Source organism: Pan troglodytes, chromosome 7 (genome assembly GCF_028858775.2).
Source record: "Pan troglodytes isolate AG18354 chromosome 7, NHGRI_mPanTro3-v2.0_pri, whole genome shotgun sequence".
NCBI classification, from domain to species: Eukaryota; Metazoa; Chordata; class Mammalia; order Primates; family Hominidae; genus Pan; species Pan troglodytes.
Genome location: NC_072405.2, coordinates 96820894 through 96844012, shown reverse-complemented (window position 1 = coordinate 96844012; position 23119 = coordinate 96820894). Strand labels below are relative to the sequence as shown.

The window sequence follows — 23119 nt, the reverse complement described above, 5'->3', positions numbered from 1 at the left end:
GGGCAGGGCACAGACAAACAAAAAGACAGCAGTAACCTCTGCAGATTTAAATGTCCCTGTCTGACAGCTTTGAAGAGAGCAGTGGTTCTCCCAGTACGCAGCTGGAGATCTGAGAAGGGGCAGATTGCCTCCTCAAGTGGGTCCCTGACCCCTGAGCAGCCTAACTGGGAGGCACCCTCCAACAGGGGCACACTGACACCTCACACGGCAGGGTACTCCAACAGACCTGCAGCTGAGGGTCCTGTCTGTTAGAAGGAAAACTAACAAACAGAAAGGACATCCACACCAAAAACCCATCTGTACATCACCATCATCAAAGACCAAAAGTAGATAAAACCACAAAGATGGGGAAAAAACAGAACAGAAAAACTGGAAACTCTCAAAATCAGAGCGCCTCTCCTCCTCCAAAGGAATGCAGCTCATCACCAGCAATGGAACAAAGCTGGACGGAGAATGACTGACGAGCTGAGAGAAGAAGGCTTCAGACGATCAAATTACTCTGAGCTACGGGAGGACATTCAAACCAAAGGCAAAGAAGTTGAAAACTTTGAAAAAAATTTAGAAGAATGTATAACTAGAATAACCAATACAGAGAAGTGCTTAAAGGAGCTGATGGAGCTGAAAACCAAGGCTCGAGAACTACGTGAAGAATGCAGAAGCCTCAGGAGCTGATGCGATCAACTGGAAGAAAGGGTATCAGCAATGGAAGATGAAATGAATGAAATGAAGCAAGAAGGAAAGTTTAGAGAAAAAAGAATAAAAAGAAACGAGCAAAGCCTCGAAGAAATATGGGACTATGTGAAAAGACCAAATCTACGTCTGATTGGTGTACCTGAAAGTGATGGGGAGAATGGAACCAAGTTGGAAAACACTCTGCAGGATATTATCCAGGAGAATTTCCCCAATCTAGCAAGGCAGGCCAACGTTCAGATTCAGGAAATACAGAGAACGCCACAAAGATATTCCTCGAGAAGAGCAACTCCAAGACACATAATTGTCAGATTCACCAAAGTTGAAATGAAGGAAAAAATGTTAAGCGCAGCCAGAGAGAAAGGTCGGGTTACCCTCAAAGGGAAGCCCATCAGACTAACAGCAGATCTCTCGGCAGAAACCCTACAAGCCAGAAGAGAGTGGGGACCAATATTCAACATTCTTAAAGAAAAGAATTTTCAACCAAGAATTTCATATCCAGCCAAACTAAGCTTCACAAGTGAAGGAGAAATAAAATACTTTACAGACAAGCAAATGCTGAGAGATTTTGTCACCACCAGGCCTGCCCTAAAAGAGCTCCTGAAGGAAGCGCTAAACATGGAAAGGAACAATTGGTACCAGCCGCTGCAATATCATGCCATAATGTAAAGACCATCGACACTAGGAAGAAACTGCATCAACTAATGAGCAAAATAACCAGCTAACATCATAATGACAGGATCAAATTCACACATAACACTAATAACTTTAAATGTAAATGGACTAAATGCTCCAATTAAAAGACACAGACTGGCAAATTGGATAAAGAGTCAAGACCCATCAGTGTGCTGTATTCAGGAAACCCATCTCACGTGCAGAGACACACATAGGCTCAAAATAAAGGGATGGAGGAAGATCTACCAAGCAAATGGAAAACAAAAAAAGGCAGGGGTTGCAATCCTAGTCTCTGATAAAACAGACTTTAAACCAACAAAGATCAAAAGAGACAAAGAAGGCCATTACATAATGGTAAAGGGATCAATTCAACAAGAAGAGCTAACTATCCTAAATATATATGCACCCAATACAGGAGCACCCAGATTCATAAAGCAAGTCCTGAGTGACCTACAAAGAGACTTAGACTCCCACACATTAATAATGGGAGACTTTAACACCCCACTGTCAACATTAGACAGATCAACGAGACAGAAAGTCAACAAGGATACCCAGGAATTGAACTCGGCTCTGCACCAAGCAGACCTAATAGACATCTACAGAACTCTCCACCCCAAATCAACAGAATATACATTTTTTTCAGCACCACACCACACCTATTCCAAAATTGACCACATACTTGGAAGTAAAGCTCTCCTCAGCAAATGTAAAAGAACAGACATTATAACAAACTATCTCTCAGACCACAGTGCAATGAAACTAGAACTCAGGACTAAGAATCTCACTCAAAACCGCTCAACTACATGGAAACTGAACAACCTGCTCCTGAATGACTACTGGGTACATAACGAAACGAAGGCAGAAATAAAGATGTTGTTTGAAACCAACGAGAACAAAGACGCAACATACCAGAATCTCTGGGACTCATTCAAAGCAGTGTGTAGAGGGAAATTTATAGCACTAAATGCCCACAAGAGAAAGCAGGAAAGATCCAAAATTGACACCCTAACATCACAATTAAAACAACTAGAAAAGCAAGAGCAAACACATTCAAAAGCTAGCAGAAGGCAAGAAATAACTAAAATCAGAGCAGAACTGAAGGAAATAGAGACACAAAAAACCCTTCAAAAAAATAATGAATCCAGGATCTGGTTTTTTGAAAGGATCAACAAAATTGATAGACCACTAGCAAGACTAATAAAGAAAAAAAGAGAGAAGAATCAAATAGACCCAATAAAAAATGATAAAGGGGATATCACCACCGATCCCACAGAAATACAAACTACCATTAGAGAATACTACAAACACCTCTACGCAAATAAACTAGAAAATCTAGAAGAAATGGATAAATTCCTTGACACACACACTCTCCCAAGACTAAACCAGGAAGAAGTTGAATCTCTGAATAGACCAATAACAGGATCTGAAATTGTGGCAATAATCAATAGCTTACCAACCAAAAAGAGTCCAGGACCAGATGGATTCACAGCCGAATTCTACCAGAGGTACAAGGAGGAACTGGTACCATTCCTTCTGAAACTATTCCAATCAATAGAAAAAGAGGGAATCCTCTCTAACTCATTTTATGAGGCCAGCATCATTCTGATACCAAAGCCGGGCAGAGACACAAACAAAAAAGAGAATTTTAGACCAATATCCTTGATGAACATTGATGCAAAAATCCTCAATAAAATACTGGCAAAACGAATCCAGCAGCACATCAAAAAGCTTATCCACCATGATCAAGTGGGCTTCATCCCTGGGATGCAAGGCTGGTTCAATATATGCAAATCAATAAATGTAATCCAGCATATAAACAGAACCAAAGACAAAAACCACATGATTATCTCAATAGATGCAGAAAAGGCCTTTGACAAAATTCAACAACCTTCATGCTAAAAACTCTCAATAAATTAGGTATTGATGGGACATATTTCAAAATAATAAGAGCTATCTATGACAAACCCACAGCCAATATCATACTGAATGGGCAAAAACTGGAAGCATTCCCTTTGAAAACTGGCACAAGACAGGGATGCCTTCTCTCATCACTCCTATTCAACATAGTGTTGGAAGTTCTGGCCAGGGCAATTAGGCAGGAGAAGGAAATAAAGGGTATTCAATTAGGAAAAGAGGAAGTCAAATTGTCCCTGTTTGCAGATGACATGATTGTATATCTAGAAAACCCCATTGTCTCAGCCCCAAATCTCCTTAAGCTGATAAGCAACTTCAGCAAAGTCTCAGGATACAAAATCAATGTACAAAAATCACAAGCATTCCTATACACCAACAACAGACAAACAGAGAGCCAAATCATGAGTGAACTCCCATTCACAATTGCTTCAAAGAGAATAAAATACCTAGGAATCCAACTTACAAGGGAAGTGAAGGACCTCTTCAAGGAGAACTACAAACCGCTGCTCAAGGAAATAAAAGAGATACAAACAAATGGAAGAACATTCCATGCTCATGCGTAGGAAGAATCAATATCGTGAAAATGGCCATACTGCCCAAGGTAATTTACAGATTCAATGCCATCCCCATCAAGCTACCAATGCCTTTCATCACAGAATTGGAAAAAACTACTTTAAAGTTCATTTGGAACCAAAAAAGAGCCCGCATCACCAAGTCAATCCTAAGCCAAAAGAACAAAGCTGGAGGCATCACACTACCTGACTTCAAACTATACTACAAGGCTACAGTAACCAAAACAGCATGGTACTGGTACCAAAACAGAGATATAGATCAATGGAACAGAACAGAGCCCTCAGAAATAACGCCGCATATCTACAACTATCTGATCTTTGACAAACATGAGAAAAACAAGCAATGGGGAAAGGATTCCCTATTTAATAAATGGTGCTGGGAAAACTGGCTAGCCATATGTAGAAAACTGAAACTGGATCCCTTCCTTACACCTTATACAAAAATCAATTCAAGATGGATTAAAGACTTAAACGTTAGACCTAAAACCATAAAAACCCTAGAAGAAAACCTAGGCATTACCATTCAGGACATAGGCATGGGCAAGGACTTCAGGTCTAAAACACCAAAAGCAATGGCAACAAAAGACAAAATTGACAAATGGGATCTAATTAAACTAAAGAGCTTCTGCACAGCAAAAGAAACTACCATCAGAGTGAACAGGCAACCTACAAAATGGGACAAAATTTTTGCAACCTACTCATCTGACAAAGGGCTAATATCCAGAATCTACAATGAACTCAAACAAATTTACAAGAAAAAAACAAACAACCCCATCAAAAAGTGGGCGAAGGACATGAACAGACACTTCTCAAAAGAAGACATTTATGCAGCCAAAAAACACATGAAAAAATGCTCACCATCACTGGCCATCAGAGAAATGCAAATCAAAACCACAATGAGATACCATCTCACACCAGTTAGAATGGCAATCATTAAAAAGTCAGGAAACAACAGGTGCTGGAGAGAATGTGGAGAAATAGGAACACTTTTACACTGTTGGTGGGACTGTAAACTAGTTCAACCATTGTGGAAGTCAGTGTGGCGATTCCTCAGGGATCTAGAACTAGAAATACCATTTGACCCAGCCATCCCATTACTGGGTATATACCCAAAGGACTATAAATCATGCTGCTATAAAGACACATGCACATGTATGTTTATTGCGGCACTATTCACAATAGCAAAGACTTGGAACCAACCCAAATGTCCAACAATGATAGACTGGATTAAGAAAATATGGCACATATACACCATGGAATACTATGCAGCCATAAAAAAGGATGAGTTCATGTCCTTTGTAGGGACATGGATGAAATTGGAAATCATCATTCTCAGTAAACTATCGCAAGAACAAAAAACCAAACACCGCATATTCTCACTCATAGGTGGGAATTGAACAATGAGATCACATGGACACAGGAAGGGGAACATCGCACTCTGGGGACTGTTGTGGGGTGGGGGGAGGGGGGAGGGATAGCATTGGGAGATATACCTAATGCTAGATGTCGAGTTAGTGGGTGCAGCACACCGGCATGGCACATGTATACATATGTAACTAACCTGCACAATATGCACATGTACCCTAAAACTTAAAGTATAATTAAAAAAAATTTTAAAAAATAATATTATCTATTAATGTTACTATTACAATATTCTTAGTAGTAATAATATTTGCTAATTGGCTATCTGCATACACACTTACCCCATGCCTAGATTACAAACAGCTTGAGGGCAGGTGTTAATCATCTTTATAGCCCCAGAAGTTGGCAGAGTATCTAGCCCATTGTAGAGTATGCTATTTCTATGTACTCCTAATTTATCTTTTTCCTTTTCTTTTCAATTTATACAGTGAATTCTTTATCTTCCCTTGCATGATTGACCTTCAAAGCACAATCATCTGCACAATCTTGGATGCATCCAAAAAAGTACTTATCAAAGCCTCGCTGAGAAAGACAATGTTTAAAACAGATTATTTGTTTCTCTGAATATTCTAAATGTATACCATTGATCATGTCTGAGCAACAAAGAGAGAGCTGGGTATCTGAAATGCATTGTACTGACCTATCTCCTTCCATCCATAAACTTACTCTTACTGAACTTTACTTGAAAGTGATTCATAGCCTTTACTGGGGGCTCTATTACAAATGCTCCTAGCAAGCTTATTGTTGTGTCTATCGCAAGAATATGAAGTTTTCTACCACTTTGCAGAATGGCCCCTTTACTAAGCCCTTCAGGAGATATTTCTGCCTGTCTTTAAGCCAACTCTGGATCCATTTTTATGGTACAGAAGGCTTACACCTAAATTTGAAGCCCCACTGTGCCAAAGAGTTCATTTTTTTATGAATTCCATTTTATGTCCCCATTCTTGTTTTTGTTTTGCTCCTACATTCAATTTATGCTCTTTTGTATCCTACTTTTCCTTGTGAGTTCTTTCTGGATACAGTAGCTCTACTAAAAAGAGCTGTGCAGGTTGTACACTGCACAACTCCAGAGGGCTCCAATCACATTACAGTTTGTATGTAACATGCAATATGTAATCTACATGTGGCAGCCCTGGACAAAGCTTGGAATGGATGACTGACCAGGGACTATCTTAATATTCTAGCTCTGTCTGAAAAAATATATAAATATATATATACACACACATACACACAAATGTATATGTATATAAATGTCTGTTACATATGCTATTTATGTATGTATGTGAAAATGTATGTGTGTATGTGTGTGTATACTTGTTCCTCACATTTACTGAGTTTTGCATATACAAGTTATCTTACACAGTCCCTGAATACACCATTTCTCCATAACATTCTCACACCTGCTTTTGTTCATTCACCCAACTTTGGCACACTAGTACTCAACTTTGGCACACTAGTACTATTTCTTCTTAAAGATAATCAGATACCTATAGTAGGTACTAAATATGGCCTTGTTTCCTACAGGAGACATTAGTAATCTGTTCAGAAACACAGTAGATGGTAGGATTATCTGGTTCCAAAGTATGTATTCTTTTCACAAAACCATACCATGCTTTAATAATTCTCCTTTTTACCCACTTCACTGTACTGAATACACGGTAGGCACTTAATAAATACTTACATGATTAGAGTGAAAATCAAAAAAGTCTTTATTTTATTGTCTAAGGTCATAGCAAATAGAGGTGGCTCTAGGATTAGAACCATTTCTTTGTTTCCTGGTCCATTGCTCTGCTCACTCTATTTTTACCTAGGGAAACAATAGCAACCTCAACTCTTTGTACTCCAGCATGGGCTCTTTCAGAAACTCTATGTGGGGCTGGGAATATTTAGGCTATTTAATGAGTGAAACTTTCCATGGGTGGAATGCTGGAGAAGCATTTTGTGGACAAGATGAAAAAAAAAAGATGCTATTTTAAACGTTGCTGATAGAGTTTGGGCAAAATCCATCTGGCAGACAGACTATTTCTTCCGTTTAAAAACTCATCAAGCACTCCAAACGTGTAACCTGTAGGCAAGTTTAATTAAAACTTGAGAAATCTCAAAATAACCTGACATTTAAATATGTTATTTCCGTTCTATTCTCATAGTCTAACATACATATACAGATATTCTCAGGTTCAAATTAACCTCCCCAATCCCATCCAGCCTTGCATAACTACAGGATTACCCTGTGTCCATGACAACAGGAATGTGAATGAAACAGACTCATCCAATCATTGTCCTTCAAATATTAACGTCAATTTCATAGAAAGGGAAGAAGGTAGATAGAAGAAAGCTGAGTAGATGAATGAGTGAAGATATGGTTGTGACAACAGAGGACAGACAGAATGATACGTAGATACATAGATAGATGGGTAAAATTTATTTCCCTTGTATTCTCTGACAAAGGTGGAGCTTGTCTTAAGAGTACCTTAGGAAAAGACTAAAGTTAGTGGTTTTCCACAAAGGAAAAAATTTGAAATGTGAAATCATTGAGAACATATTTAAAGATTCCAAATATATACTTTCTGCCTTAGAGGAGGAATTCTATTTTTTTTTTTTTTTTTGAGACAAGGTCTCACTCTGTCACCCAGTCTGGAGTGTATTGGTGTGACCATGGCTCTTGCTGCAGCCTCAACCTCCCAGGGTCAAGTGATCCTTCTACCTCAGCCTCCCAAGTAGCTGGGACTATAGGTGTGTGCCACGACGCCCAGCTAATTTTTGTATTTTTTGTAGAGATGGGATTTTGCCATGTTGCCCAGTCTGGTCTCGAACTCCTGGGCTCCAGCAATCTGCCTGCCTCAACCTCCCAAAGTGCTGAGATTACATGCGTGAGTCACCTTGCCAGGTCTAAGTCAATTCTTAAGTGGCCTGGAGAGTCCTGGACCCTGTCATTAATGCTGGGTGCAGGTAAGTGGTCAAGTTTGAAGCCATGAGTGGCCTTACACCAGTTTCCTCCCACTTTTTTCCTTCCTTCTCTGGCTTTGGGCATTTTATATGATTCCACTTTCTTTTTCTCTCTTAGCATAATAATTATACTTATTTTTTAAAGTTTAATGGTTACTCTAAAGTTTTCAATATGCATTTTGAACTAATCTGAACCTACCATCATATAACACTATGCCACTTCACATGTGGTGCCTTACAACAGAATGTTTCCAATTCTTCCCTCTCAGCCCTTATGACATTGCTGTCTTTCATTTCACTTATCCATAGGTTATAATTACCAAACACATTACCACTTTATTAAACAGTTGTCTTTTATAACAATTAAGAATGCGAAAAAATTGTCGAGCATGGTGGCTCATGCCTGTAATCCCAGCACTTTGGGAGGCCAAGGCGGGCAGATCACCTGAGGTCAAGAGTTCGAGACCAGCCTGTCCAACATGGTGAAACCCGTCTCTACTAAAAATACAAAAATTAGCCAGGCATGGTGGTGGACACCTGTAATCCCAGCTACTCAAGAGACTGAGGCAGGAGAATCACTTGAACCCAGGAAGCAGAGGTTGCAGTAAGCCAAGATTGTACCATTGCACTCCAGCCTGGGTGACAACAGCAAAACTCTGTCTCAAAAAAAAAAACAAAAAGGAATGACAAAATATTTTACTTTCATTTATGCCTTTTTAAATGTCCTTCCTTTCTTTGTGTAGACCTGAGTTTCTGATCTATATCATTTTCCTTCTCCCTGAAGAACTCTAAATGTTTTTTGCAGGGCAAGGCCACTGGCAATTGATTCCCTCTCTTTTTGTTTTTCTGACAATGACTTTGTTTCTTCTTTACTTTTGAAGGGTCATTTCCCTAAATATAGAATTCTAGTTGGTAGTTTTTTCTTGCAACACTTTAAATACTGTACTCCACTGTCTTTCTTGTGTGGCTTCTAATTTAAAAATCTGCTACAACTCTTATCCTTGTTTCTCTCTATCTTAGGTACTTCCCCCCTCTGGATTCTTTCAAGGTTTTGTCTTTGGTTTTCTGCAGTTGGAATATGATATGCCCAGAAGTTGGGGGTTTTTCATTTGTTTTGTTTCTTTTGGCATTTATCTTGCTTAATGTTCTCCTATCTTCCTGGATCTATGGTTTTGTATCTGACATTAATTTTGAAAAGTTCTAGGCCTTTTTTTTTTTTTTTTTTGAGATAGGGTCTCCCTCTGTTGCCCAGGCTGGAGTGCAGTGGTGCAATCTTGGCTCACTGCAACCTCCACCCTCTGAGCTCAAGCGATTCTCCCTTCTCAGCCTCACAAATAGCTGGTACCACAGGGCATGCCACTACGCCCGGCTAAATTTTTATATTTTTAGTGGAGATGGGGTTTGACCATGTTGCCCAGGCTGGTCTTGAACTCTGAGCTCAAGTGATCCACCCATCTCAGCCTCCCAAAGTGCTGGGATTACATATTAATCATAGTTTTAAAATATTTCCTGTCTAATAACTCCAATATCTGTGTCATATTTCAGTCTATTTCTGCTGCTTATTTCTTTGGACTGTTTTTTCTTCCCTTTTAGAATTCCTTATAATTTTTTTTGTTTTTTGTGGTTCAAAGCTAAAAATTATGTTACAAATAATATGGACTGAGGTAAACAGGCCTCTAGTGTGACATTTTACACTAATTTGGCTAGGACTCGGGCTGTGTTTAACATTTGGTATAGCTGTTGGTGCCAGAGGCTTCAAATTCCTTCTAGTTCCCTGTCTTTGTCTCCACTGTTGACTGGGCTTACAGAGGCTTCTCAGAGAGGGTTTGCATCTTGCTGCTGTTTCAGCTGTAATTCGTTAGTATTATATAGGAGACTTGGGCGGGGGTAAGGTATGGAGAAGGGGAAACAATTTATAATTCTGTGATAAAGTTTCAGTTTTTTGTATGTCCCAATGCTGTGACATTCACAGGAGTTTCTTAGATTTCCATCTCCCTTACATAAGACAGGAAGGCTTAAAGGGGCTGCATTGGGAAAAATGTTCTTCCCTCAGGTAGCACAAAGCTCTGGTAAAGTATTTTTCTCTAAATAGTAGGCCTGCGGTATGGAGAACAAATATGCTCTGGGTATATTTCACAATGATTAATCTTCCCCTACGCCTGCCAGAGCCGAGAGGGGATCTTCCTTGGCTCTTCACCCTAAGAACCTGATGAGGTTCCTGGTGGTAAATCCCACAAAAGTGTGAGTGACTTTATAACCATGGCCCCCAAGAGTTTCTCACTCTCATGCTAGTCCACATTCAGCCTCCAACAATTTATTAAAATGAGCATTTAAGCATTCTTACCAGTTATGACTCCAGGGGCTTCTGCTGCAGTAAGCAGATATGGCTGTAGTTTTATGGATTCACCTCTCTCTCCAGATTTGGGGGCGGTAGTTTGCCCTGTGACTTCAGTTCTCTGAAGGATCTAAGAAAAGTCGTTAATTTTTCAATTGTGCAGCTTTTTCTTGTTGTAAGGACAGGAGTAATGATTTCCAGGCTCTTAACCTGTCAGAGCTAAAACCCTATATAAGTTTTTTAACAATTAACAGCCAACTGGAATGCTCCCTTTTCTGCAACAACAGAAGTTGTTCATACTGTATAACATAAATCTTCAGGCACAGGGCCCATGCAGCTTCTTATATCTCATTGCTTCCAAAGGTCAGAGTGTTTTCTCTGTCTTCTCCACCTGTAGAAACTGCTTTTGTTAATGTGATCCTTCTTTCTCAGTTTCTAACAGATTAACTCCAAGGGGTTCAATCTGTTGTGTTATCCTCTCAATGCAGATCCTATGGTGTCTTTTTTAAACATTTGAAATGTGGTTTTTCTTGTTCTGTTTTTACAAACCAATCCTTCCTTCTCAGATCACCGGTAACGATAGACTTTTTATTCATTTATCTTATTCCTTTCTGTGTTTATTCCCCCACTCTTTGTTGCTTATTTCTCAAATGCAAAATGCTCTTTTTTATCCCTCCAAGACATAAAGCCCACAATTCCCTGGCATTCCAGGTGGGGAGATGTATATGAATGACTATATTATAGAGCAGCTTATGACACTGAGGAACAAGTTGATTTTGGAGTATAGTAGGAGATGAGATTGGATTCACCTGAGGTGACCAGGGCATCATGAAGTGCTGGCTTTCACATTTGATGTTGAGAGTTGTATCAGCCAGAGCCCAGGTGGAAAACAGACACACTCAAGTGAGGCAATTGAGTAAACTTTAATAAAGAGATTACTGACAGAAGTGAGGAAAAGTCTAAGAGTACCCAACTGACATGGTTTGGCTCTGTGTCCCAACCCAAATCTCTTCTCAAATTGTAATCCCCATGTGTTGAGGGAAGGACCTGATGGGAGGTGACTGGATCATGAGGGCAGTTCCCCCCGCCACCCCCGTGCTATTCTCGTGATAATGAGTGAGTTCCCAGGAGAGCTGATGGTTTTAAAGTGTGGCACTTCCTTGCTCTCTCTCTTTCCTGCTGCCATATAAGATGTGCCTTGCTTCCCAGTTGCCTTCCACCATGACCGTATGTTTCCTGAGGCCTCCCCAGTGATGCAGAATTGAGTTAATTAAGCATCCTTTGTTTAGAAATTACCCAGTCTCAGGTAGTATCTTTATAGCAAGGTGAAAACGGACTACTACACCAACAAAATGTGGCAATGCATCTCAAATTTAGCAACAGCAAAGGAACTGTTACTACAGTGAGGCCTGAATGGGAAAAGAAGAGGGTATGTTTACCAGAACTCATCAGGAGTGATGGGAATTGCACTTCTAGAAGACATCCATGTGTCAGGAGCTGTAGATTTTGGTAGAGAACTGCAGCCACTGCTAACCTAAGGCTTGGCAGGAAAATAACAGGGGAGATAAATGCTCTGATCCCACTCTCTTCCTGCTTTCTGATTTCCTATTCATCTTTTCCAATGGCTGAGCCCAAGTGAAGTCAGAGGGCAAGCCTACAGAGGTCAGCTTCCTGGGAAACAAAGGAGCATGGGAAGAGGTGAAAAGTGGATCTGAAGGAGCAAATGAGGGATACCCAGTCCAAAAGGATTCTGCATTTCTGGAATCTGGGATGAAGGATCTGACAGGATACTGACAGCCACAAGTCCTTGATTTGTGGGACTTAGAGGTGAGAGTTAGAGAAAAAATATATTGAAAACTGAGCCATTTCTATTCCCACATCTTGACACTCTCTGCACAATCACCTGGACCCTCACCTCTAGGGAATGATTTCTGAAGCAGTATAAATACTTATAATAGTTGCTATTTTTTTAAAGAGATTTCAGTGGAGGAAAACTGAAACTGGTGGCAAAGACTCATTTTTCTCTCTTACAGCCTTCTAGCAGCAGGAGGAGGAAACCGTCGAACTGCCAATGTGGTGGCCCACGGGTTTGCCAATCTTTTAACTCTAGACAAAAAGACCCTCCAAGAAATTCTAGTGCATTATCCAGATTCTGAAAGGATCCTCATGAAGAAAGCCAGGTACAACCTTTAAAACACCATTAGAGATGGATGGAGTTGGTTTTACTTTGTAAACTGTGAGATAGGGAGAACCGTATTATGATTGTGATAAACTTGATCACAGTGAGCTATGCTTAATGAACAACTATTAATGTAGGTACCCATTGAGACTACACAGGTTAGGATAAATTGCAGTTTTTTTAGTAGATTTTGCCAGAACTCTCACAGAGTTACCTAAAACAGCTTTTCTCTCCTACCCACAGAGTGCTTTTAAAGCAGAAGGCTAAGACCGCAGAAGCAACCCCTCCAAGAAAAGATCTTGCCTTCCTCTTCCCACTGAAAGAAGAGACACCCAAACTGTTTAAAACTCTCCTAGGAGGCACAGGAAAAGCAAGTCTTGCAAGACTACTCAAATTGAAGCGAGAACAAGCAGCTCAGGTAATAAGGTGGAGTGAATGGAGGGCTGTCATGGAGAAGGCCCCAGACTAAGTATATACACACAAACGCCCACTCTAATTCCATTTCAGACACTGGGATGATTTGGACTAATCTAATACTAATACTTCCTGCTTTATATACAGCACATTATTATTTAAACTGCTGAATTCCCACATATCATCACATTTAACCCTCACAGGATGTTTATAGATGGCTTTAATATACATGTATTTATAAACAGAGTATACCCTCATTATTCATAGATTATTTGCAGATTCTATATTGGTGAATCTACTTACTATAATTTATTAGTAACTTAAAATCAATACTCATGGTGCTTTTGTGGTCATTTGTGGACAAGAGCACGTGCAGGGTGGCAAAAAATTTAAGTTGCTTGATGCATACATTTTCAGCTGAGGTTGAAAAAAGAGGCACTCTCCTTTCTTGTTTCAGCTCTGATACTATAAACGAATGACCCTTGGCCGGGTGCGATGGCTCACACCTGTAATCCCAGCACTTTGGGAGGCCAAGGCGGGCGGATCACGAGGTCAGGAGATTGAGACCATTCTGACTAACATGGTGAAACCCTGTCTCTACTGAAAACAAAAAATTAGCCGGGCATGGTGGCACACGCTTGTAATCCCAGCTACTTGGGAGGCTGAGGCAAGAGAATCGCTTGAATCTGGGAGGCAAACGTTGTACTGAGCCGAGATCACAACACTGCACTCCAGCCTGGGCGACAGAGCGATACTCTGTCTCAAAAAACAAACAAACAAACAAACAAAAACAACAACAAAAAAGAGTGACACTTTTAGTGCCATGCTTTCCACATTTTTGTGCTTTTTGCATGTGTGTGATTTTGCTGCTTAAAATGGCCCCCAAGCATAGTCCTGAAATACTGTCTAGTGCTCCTAAGTGCCAAAATGCTGTGATGTGCCTTCCAGAGAAAATATGTGTGTTAGGTAAACTTCATTCAGGCATTACAGTGCTGTTTCCATGAGTTCAATATAATGAATCCATAATACCTCAAATTAATCAATTGATCAAATTAAATAGTGTATCTCTAAACAAAAACACACATGAAACAAAGTTATACATTGACCAATTGACAAAAATATTATGGCTTGAACCATAATATCTCATAGGAACTTAATGCTGTATTTCCTCCAAGAACAATGGTTCAGTACTTGCTAACTTGCTGTTTGTGGAAAATTTATAGAACAAAACTACATGAATAATAAGAATCAACTGTATATATACAGACATACATATGGATATATAAATAAATAACCCATTTTATCAACATTTTCACAAATATTCAATTACTATAGATCACAAATGTTTAAAGCCTGAAATAACTTTGTAAATTTCATCCAAGCTTTTCATGTTATAGATGAAGAAACTGAAAACGAGATCAAGGAATTTGGATAAGATCATAATTAGTTACAGAGCAGAAAGCTATTACTCAGGTGTTCAGACTTACAGGCCTACACCAACCTGCCTTTCAATTCCTAAAAATATAAAGAAACTCAAATGTTATTGTTTCTCTCTCTCTCTTTTTTTTGGTTTCATATTTCTTTGATTCTCATAATTAGTCTATGAGGGCAGATATTGAGAAACAGACAGAGCAGGGATTCAGGTTTTCTGAACCTAGTCATTATGTTATCTCTGAAACTGTAGAAATGGGTAGCTGTGGACCTTTCAGAAAATAAGTAAAGCACATGTTATAAAGTCAGTCACATACAAAAGATGAAAACTTGCCTTTTCCTTTTCCACACATACAACACTGTGGTGAAAGTTAGGGATCCAGTATAAACCAAATGCTTCATTTGCATCAGCATAGAAATAGTAATTTGCATTAAAAAAGTATGGGAGTAAAGAAATATATAAGTAAATGTGTTAAGAATCTCAACTTTATCTGTGCACATTCATATCTCAGGCAAGCCTTTCTCAAATTGATCCCAAGCATTACCAGTAAAGAGCATAGTATACCTTTTGCTATGAAATTTCTACAGCTAGTGCTAAACACGATAGGTACAAACATGACAGGTCAAGCACCTGTGGGACAAATGGAAAAGATCATACTAGGAAAGGGATAAGTTTCTCCCTGAGGTTCTCCCACGAGCTTAGGCAAGAGGAAAACCCTACTTTTTACAGTATTTTTATATAGTATTGGTTAATATGTTTTTATTAAAAATAAGTATTTAAAATTTTATCTCTACAGAATAAGTAAATATTTAAAAAGCAAAAACAGAGTCCTGAGCACTGAGTCTAATAATTCAGAGAGTATAAGGACCAATAGGAAGAGAATTCCTTGGCAGAGACAAAAAAATGCAATTCAGACTAACATTATGAGTCAAAGGCAACAAGTCCATTCTCTAGCACACCAGAAACTTCATCAAATGATAGTCAGAAGCAAAGCAGACATGATTCCTGGATTCACTTAATTCAGACAGTCTGTCTTGGTGGTGATCTTAGCCATTGCATGCTAATCAAAATCTAATCCAATGTTTTTAATTATGATTTCAACACCAGTTCTTTGTAATTGCTCCTTCCAGAAAAAAGAAAATTCTGAAGGAGGAGAGGAAGAAGGAAAAGCAAATGAAGATAAACAAAAAGAAAACGAAGATAAACAAAAAGAAAATGAAGATAAAGGAAAAGAAAATGAAGATAAAGATAAAGGAAGAGAGCCAGAAGAGAAGCCACTGGACAGACCTGAATGTACAGCAAGTCCTATTGCAGTGGAGGAAGAGCCCCACTCAGTTAGAAGGACAGTTTTACCCAGAGGGACTTCCCGTCAATCACTCATTATCAGCATGGCTCCTTCTGCTGAGGGCGGAGAAGAGGTTCTTACTATTGAAGTCAAAGAAAAGGCTAAGCAATAAATGTTTGATTATCTTTAGATGTGATATAGCTAGTTCCCAAAGTGATTGTACCTAGGATTGTAACTTAAATTAACGAGGGGAAACGACACGCTGGGACCCTTGAGAAACGAAAGGCAAATCCCTAGCTTAGTTTCTAGGACTTATCTGAGAGTGTGATTTCATGCAGTGGTAATAAGAAGATTATTAAAAGCCATCCCTATTCTCCGTTTTCATTAACTTTATGCAATTGCTATATCTTCTAATTGTATGTAGTAAGTTTCCTTTTCCTTTGGTTCTTTCCTGATGATGTCTCTTCCTTCCAGTTTTATTAGCTTGCTCTTGGCTGTGATGTGACTCACTAACCTTTTCTCTTAATTTTTATTGTGTTTAATTTCTTCTTTGGCACTCTAAAGCCTGGCTAATTGTTCTAGGTTTATGAATTTCACCTCTTACATGTAAAGGGTATAAGATTTTAATGTAATAGGTCAAAAATCAGATTATTTTCATTCAAATGAGGATGATGAGTCACTGTAATATCCAAAAATCCCCAGCAGCTGGGACTGAAGGGAAGCAGAAATCATGAAGCTTTCTGAATGAGAAGTCTGATTTTTGGAACAGTCCCCTGAAGACCAATGTTGGTCGGCAGAATTAGCAAACTGGCAAAATCACATTGCAGGAACATATTGGAAAAATTGTACCCTTTACTAAAGAGATAAACTTCAATATTTTCTCTTCTAACCAACTTAAAAGACACCAATCTACCTAACTCATCTGGCTCAAGGGACTTGGACGGGAGGATACAGGCTAAAGTGACACTTATCAGAATCTTCCTCAAGCACATGCTGGAAAAGATATCAGATTGGAACTTCTTGTTTAAAATTAAGCTTTAGTAAAACAAAGTGATGAGGTTAGGAAGGCAGACTCTACACATGTCAGATTGACATATCCCCACAATTTCCGGAACCTATATGTATAGCTGTTTACAAAATCTCCAAGTTAATTAAGGGCACTTTAGGAAGTTGTCCTCATGAATTAGCTAGCATTAGCATAATTACCAAAGTTGCATGCTGTGAGGAGGCTACAAAGGCCAGGCTGATGTCGGAAGTAATAATACATATAGAATTCCATTCTAATAAATGCCATTAGTGTATAACATCAAGTTCTGTGTAATGAGGCTATTTCCAAGTCTCCAAAGATGGTCACTGTAACAGCACTTTGCTGAGAGGGTTTTAACAAATCATATTAGCCAAAAAGCCTACAACATAGATGCATTTAGCAAACCATGTACAAATCAATCACTATAATAAACTGTATCATTTGATAGAGTCACCGTTTTTGCATGTAGTGTTTGAGTATCACAAAATATAACAAGTTTTACTAAAGGATGGTTGGTTTTTTCAGGATTTAAGGGAATATGGACAAATTGTTAAATAGTATTTATTTGATAAATGGGAGTTTGTATGCAGAAAGAGTGATTGCGTATAAAAAGGGTGATTTAAAAACCCAGAAAAAAAAGGTAGAATAGGGCTGAAGCATCTGATAATAGGAAAAGAAAAGGACAAAAGTCCTCAACTTGTGAGCAATATGCTTTCCCTTTACACCCTGTAATTTATTCAAATGATATTAAAATACAAGACCATTGCAATTTATGCTTTTCGCCTGGCAGTTATTTTCCCCCCCAAGCTATCCTGTTTCAGATAATATCAATTTATTTCCAATCCATCAGACTAAAATCTAAGAAAATTCAAGAACTTTTTTATTGTTGATTTGGTGCCACCAAATTCTTTTTCTTTTTAAATCTTTCTAATTATCCTTTCTTTTTCAATCCCATTGCTAACACCCAGAACATATTTTCTGTTCAATGCAAATAAACATTCACTTTTTACCTATAGTCTGCTCTCGTCACTGGTCTGCCCTCTTAGTCCCTTTGCTATTGGAAAATAAAATCTTTCTAAAACCCTACTTTTGACCATGTTAGTTCCCTGCTCAGTGGCTGTATTAGAGTTTTCCAGAGGGGGGAAAAAAAAAAGCAATAGGGGATATATATCTATCTCAGGCCATTGGATTCAGACTGGAACTTAGACCACTGGTTCTTCTGGTTCTGATGCCTTCAGACTCAGACTAAAATTATACAACGGGCTTTCCAGGGACACCAGTTTGTAGATGGTAGATCATGAGACTTCTTTTCCTTCATAATTTCATGAGCCAATTCCTTATAATAAATATATTTAAATATATATTATATATTACAAATATATGTAGAGATTTATTATATATTTTAATATATATCATATAGAGATATTTATCATGTTTTTTATTTATATATTTTATATATACATGGTTTATTATTAGGAATTGGCTCACACAACTGTGAAAGCTGAGATGTTCCATGATCTGCAGTCTTTAAGCTGGAGACCCAAGAGAGCTGGTGGTGTAGCTCTAGTCTGAATCCAAAGGACTGAGAATTAGGAGAGCTAATGGTAAAGGTTGCAGCCTGAGACAGGAGAAGATTAATGTCCCAGGATGAGCAACCAGGCCAAGAGAGCAAATTCTCCCTTCCTCCATATTTTTGTTCTATTCAGGCCCTCAACAAACTGGATTATGCCCACCTACATTGGGGAGGGCAACCTGCTTTACTCTGTCCACCAATTCAAATGCTGATCTCATCCACAAACATACCCAGAAATAATGTTTTACCAGCTATCTGGGCATCCTGTGGCCCCATCAAGTTGACACATAAAACCAATCATCACAGGAACCTACTAGTCCTCCTACCAGTTAAATCCTATTTATACAAATTTAATTTCCACTACCCTAACCATATCCTCCACTTAAGTGGGTCTCCTTGCTTTTTCTCTGGAACAAATACCTGCCCTTCTTCCTCTGGCCTTTGTCCCTGCTGCCTGCCATACTCTGGAAGGTTGTCTCTCCTCCGTTACTTACCTCTGTCCTATACTTCCAACTCTGCTCACATTTTCTGTCTCCCAACTGCCTCTAAAAACATCAACCTATGATGGTTCTATCTCAAGGGATTATCTTTTGTACTTTCAGGAAGTGCCACATAGTACAGCATGTCCTCTAATTTCCTCTTAATTGTAAATTATTTCTGCTTAATTATAAATTATAAGAAGGCAACTAGCTCTTGTGCTTTCTTTGCATAATGACAAAAAGCCCAGTTTTTTAAAGGGAGAGAGAATATGAGTAAGTAATTCATGGAAGAAAAACAAATAAGCAATTGACAGAGAAAAGGTGCTTGACTTCACTTGTGCTCAAAGAAATACAAATCAGAACAAAAATGGAATACCACCTTATACCCATCTAACTGGAAAAATACTTGAAAGCAGATAATAATACCAAGTGCTGGCAAGTATGTACACTGGCTCTACTATTTTAGCAATCTTAGCAAAATTTTGTCAGCACACCTTAGAACTCAGCAGTACCATTTCAGATTATATATGCCAGAAAATTCTTAAGCAGGTCCATAAGAGGAAATCCATGAGGATATATAGCATTGTTTATAGTACAAAGGAATTGGAGGCAACTCTACTATCTACCTCTAGGAGAATGGGAAAAAAAATATGGTGTGTGGGAGTATAGTTGTGTTTGTAAGATGTTCTATCCAGCAGTTAGAAGTAATGAATTAGATTTACATAAAGCAAAAAGAATAGATATTTTTAAAATACTAGTATAGTTTTTTTAAAAGAAAAAAGAATGAAATCTTCAGTAATACCATGCATGTATATTTCTATAAAGCTTGTCTGATAAAGACCACCAGGAACAAACTATAGTATAATACAATAAAGCCAAGTTTATTAACATGATGCAACAAATTATTCACCAGAGAAAATCTGAGTGTCCCACCAAACACAGGAAAAGACAAGGTTACTATAGGATATTGGGGATGGGGAGAGGTTAAGTGGAGTTTAAATGAAGTGATATTTTGATAGGCTCAAATTAAAGCAAGACAGTGTTTAACATCAGGCTTCAGCTAAGAAGCAAATGCGGGGCCCTGTTTCCTTGAAAACTATTACATTAAGATAAACAGAATGTTGTGTCCAAAACTCTCTTATTTGAAGTTGTGCACCTGGATGCTTTTCTGTGTCAAAATAACTCAGACCCTCCAGGCAACAATGGAATGTTTCAGTCTTACTGATAAAATTTCAAACAGCACTGGGTGAGGTGGCTCACGCCTGTAATCCCAGCACCTTGGGAGGCTGAGGCGGGTGGATCACCTAAGGTCAGGAGTTTGAGACTAGCCTTGCTAATATGGTAAAACCCTGTCTCTACTGAAAATACAAAAATTAGTTGGGTGTGGTGGTGGGCGCCTGTAGTACCAGCTACTTGGGAGGCTGAGGCAGGAGAATTGCCTGAACCCAGGAGGTGGAGGTTGCAGTGATCCAAGATCATGCCACTGCACTCCAGCCTGGACGATACAGCGAGACTCCGTCAAAAACAAAAAACAAAAAACAAACAACAAAAAAAAACCCCAGCTATTTTAAAACAAGATTTTTTTCTTAATAATATGTGAGTAGACAGGAAGCAATTATCAAACATACACACATGCACACACACAAAGTTGAGGCAAAAGAAGTCCCCCATGCTAAGTGTATTAGTCTGTTTTCATGCTAATGATAAAGACATACCCGAAACTAGAAAGAAAAAGACGTTTCATGGACTTACAATTCCACATGGCTGGGGAGGCCTCACAATCATGGAAGAAAGCAAGGAGGAGCAAGTCACATCTTACATGGATGGCAGCAGGCAAAGAGAGAGCTTGTGCAGAGAAACTCCCATTTTTAAAACCATCAGATCTCCTGAGACTTATTCACTATCATGAGAACAGCATGAAAAAACCCACCCCTGGCCAGGCGCGGTGGCTCACACCTGTAATCCCAGCACTTTGGGAGGCCGAGGTGGGCAGATCACGAGGTCAGGAGATAGAGACCACGGTGAAACTCCATCTCTACTAAAAATACAAAAAAAATTACCCAGGCTTGGTGGCAGGCGCCTGTAGTCCCAGCTACTCAGGAGGCTGAGGCAGGAGAATGGTGTGAACCCAGGAGGCGGAGCTTGCAGTGAGCCGAGATCGCGCCACTGCACTCCAGCCTGGGTGACAGAGCAAGACTCCATCTCAAAACAAACAAACAAAAAAACCCACCCCCATGATTCAATCACCTCCAACCAGGTTCTTCTCACAATATGTGGGAATTGCGGGAGTTACAATTCAAGATGAGATATGGGTGGGGACACAGCCAAACCATATCACTAAGGTTTAGACAGGCTGAAAATAATAATAGCTAGCACTTACACAGCATTTACTGTCTACCAGATACTGCTCTAAGTGTTGTACCTCTGTTAGCTCATTTAATCTTCGTAGTAGCCGCATGATGTAATTATTGTTTTTATCATCCTCACCATTTCTCAGATGAGGAAAATGAGACATCTCTTTCCCTAGGCACTGTGAATGCAAAGATTTCCCATGTCCAGATATTGGAAAGGGCTCACCACATTCCACAGAGCATGCTCATACACATGTGGGGCTTTTACTTAAAGGCCATGGAAAAGATGCAGCAAGAGAAAAAGAGCACAGGCAAGCAGTGGGAGCCTGACAATCATCCCATGAGCAAGCTCCCCAAGGTGGTTACACAAGGATCCGACCAGACTCTGTCTCAGGGATTGAACCACCAAGATCTGTGCAAGGAATCTAGGCTTTGGGAGAGCTCAAAGCTATAAAATCAACAGTGGGCTTCATATACCCCTCTCTCCACATATCAAAGGCATGCTGCCTAACCAATTAGATCACTAGAAAACCTTTAGTGAAGAAACTGACTCGGAGTCGCCAGAGTTTAGCACTTTAAACACCGCATTATTCTCACTGCCCTTATCTTGGCCAAGAGTCAAAATCCAGACATCCAGGGGTCTCCAGAGATAAAGGGTGAGCTTTTCCCTACTTCTTTCTTTCCCTACTACTGCTAATCCACATATATCTCTTCTCTGGACTCCCTATAGTCCCTGTTCATTAATCATTTGACTAATTAATTGATGATTTATAGATACAGCAGGTCCTCAAGTAATGTGGTTATATACAATGTCGTTTTGTTATAACATGAGTGAGAAAAAAATAGATTCCTCTCTACAGCCACTGTCTGCATGGATTTTGCACGTTCTTTTCATGACTGTGTGGGTTTCTCCAGTTTTCTCCTATGTCCCAAAGAAGTGCCTGTTAGGTGGGCTGCTGTGTCTAAATGGTCCCAGTCAGAGTGAGTGTGGGAGTGTGTGTGGGTGTGTGTGTGTGTGTGTGGGTGGGTGTGTGTGTTTGTGAATGTGGGTGTGTGTGGGTGTGTGTGTGTGTGGGCATGTGTGATTGTGTGGGTGTGTGTGAGTGTGCGTGTGTGTGAGTGTGTGGGTGTGTGTGAATGCACCTTATGATGGATGGCATCCTTTCCAGGGTCAGTTCTTACCTGTGTCCTTCACTGCTGGGATATTCTCAGGTCACCTGAGACTCTGAACTGGAATAATTGTGTAAGTAATTATCTTATTTTAATTAATCTTTATTAAATGTGTGTACAGCTCACACTTATTTCAATGTTTAATATTATAGGTGTCTTGGCCATTATTTTGAAGTTTGGTGATGTTTTTATGACCAGAAATATGCCATGGGAACTTAACTCTTGTTTATACTAATTAGCCTATGGTAAAATTGGTTAATGTCAAGTGAAGACTTATTATATATGAAAGTTCTTCCCCAACCAGGTCTGACCTCGACAATTAATCACCAAAAATACAGTGCAGCATGGGCTGGTTAAAAGAGATGTATCATGATAAGATCTGCAGAGAAAGAAGGAAGAAGCCACTCAGCAGAGGTTCTATATTTTAAATCTTAAATAGTTAAAGAAGGAAAACAATATCTCTATAAGAAGTAATTTTTTCACTCTGTGGGCACAATTGTTTATTTCAACAAGCAATTTCCTCTGATTCACTGAAGCCATTCCAAGTGTTATTTGCTCAAAATTGATTATAATATCACCTTCTATTTCACTTTTATCTGTGGCCCCCAAAACTCAGCACAACCTATAAGCTGTCCTCTGGTCTTAAAAATGCCCA

General features: G+C 39.2%; 1 protein-coding gene across 1 annotated transcript in view; it reads left to right on the top strand.

Moving 5' to 3' along the window:
* The window catches only part of CNGB3 (cyclic nucleotide gated channel subunit beta 3), a 169472-nt gene extending 151812 nt beyond the window's left edge, over positions 1-17660 (top strand). The window contains exons 16-18 of the mRNA XM_519846.8: positions 12588-12734; positions 12977-13151; positions 15710-17660. Of these exons, the coding sequence (XP_519846.5) occupies positions 12588-12734; positions 12977-13151; positions 15710-16036 (649 nt within the window). The 3' untranslated portion in view covers positions 16037-17660. The remainder of the gene's footprint in view (positions 1-12587; positions 12735-12976; positions 13152-15709) is intronic.
* The last annotated feature ends 5459 nt before the right edge of the window (positions 17661-23119 follow it).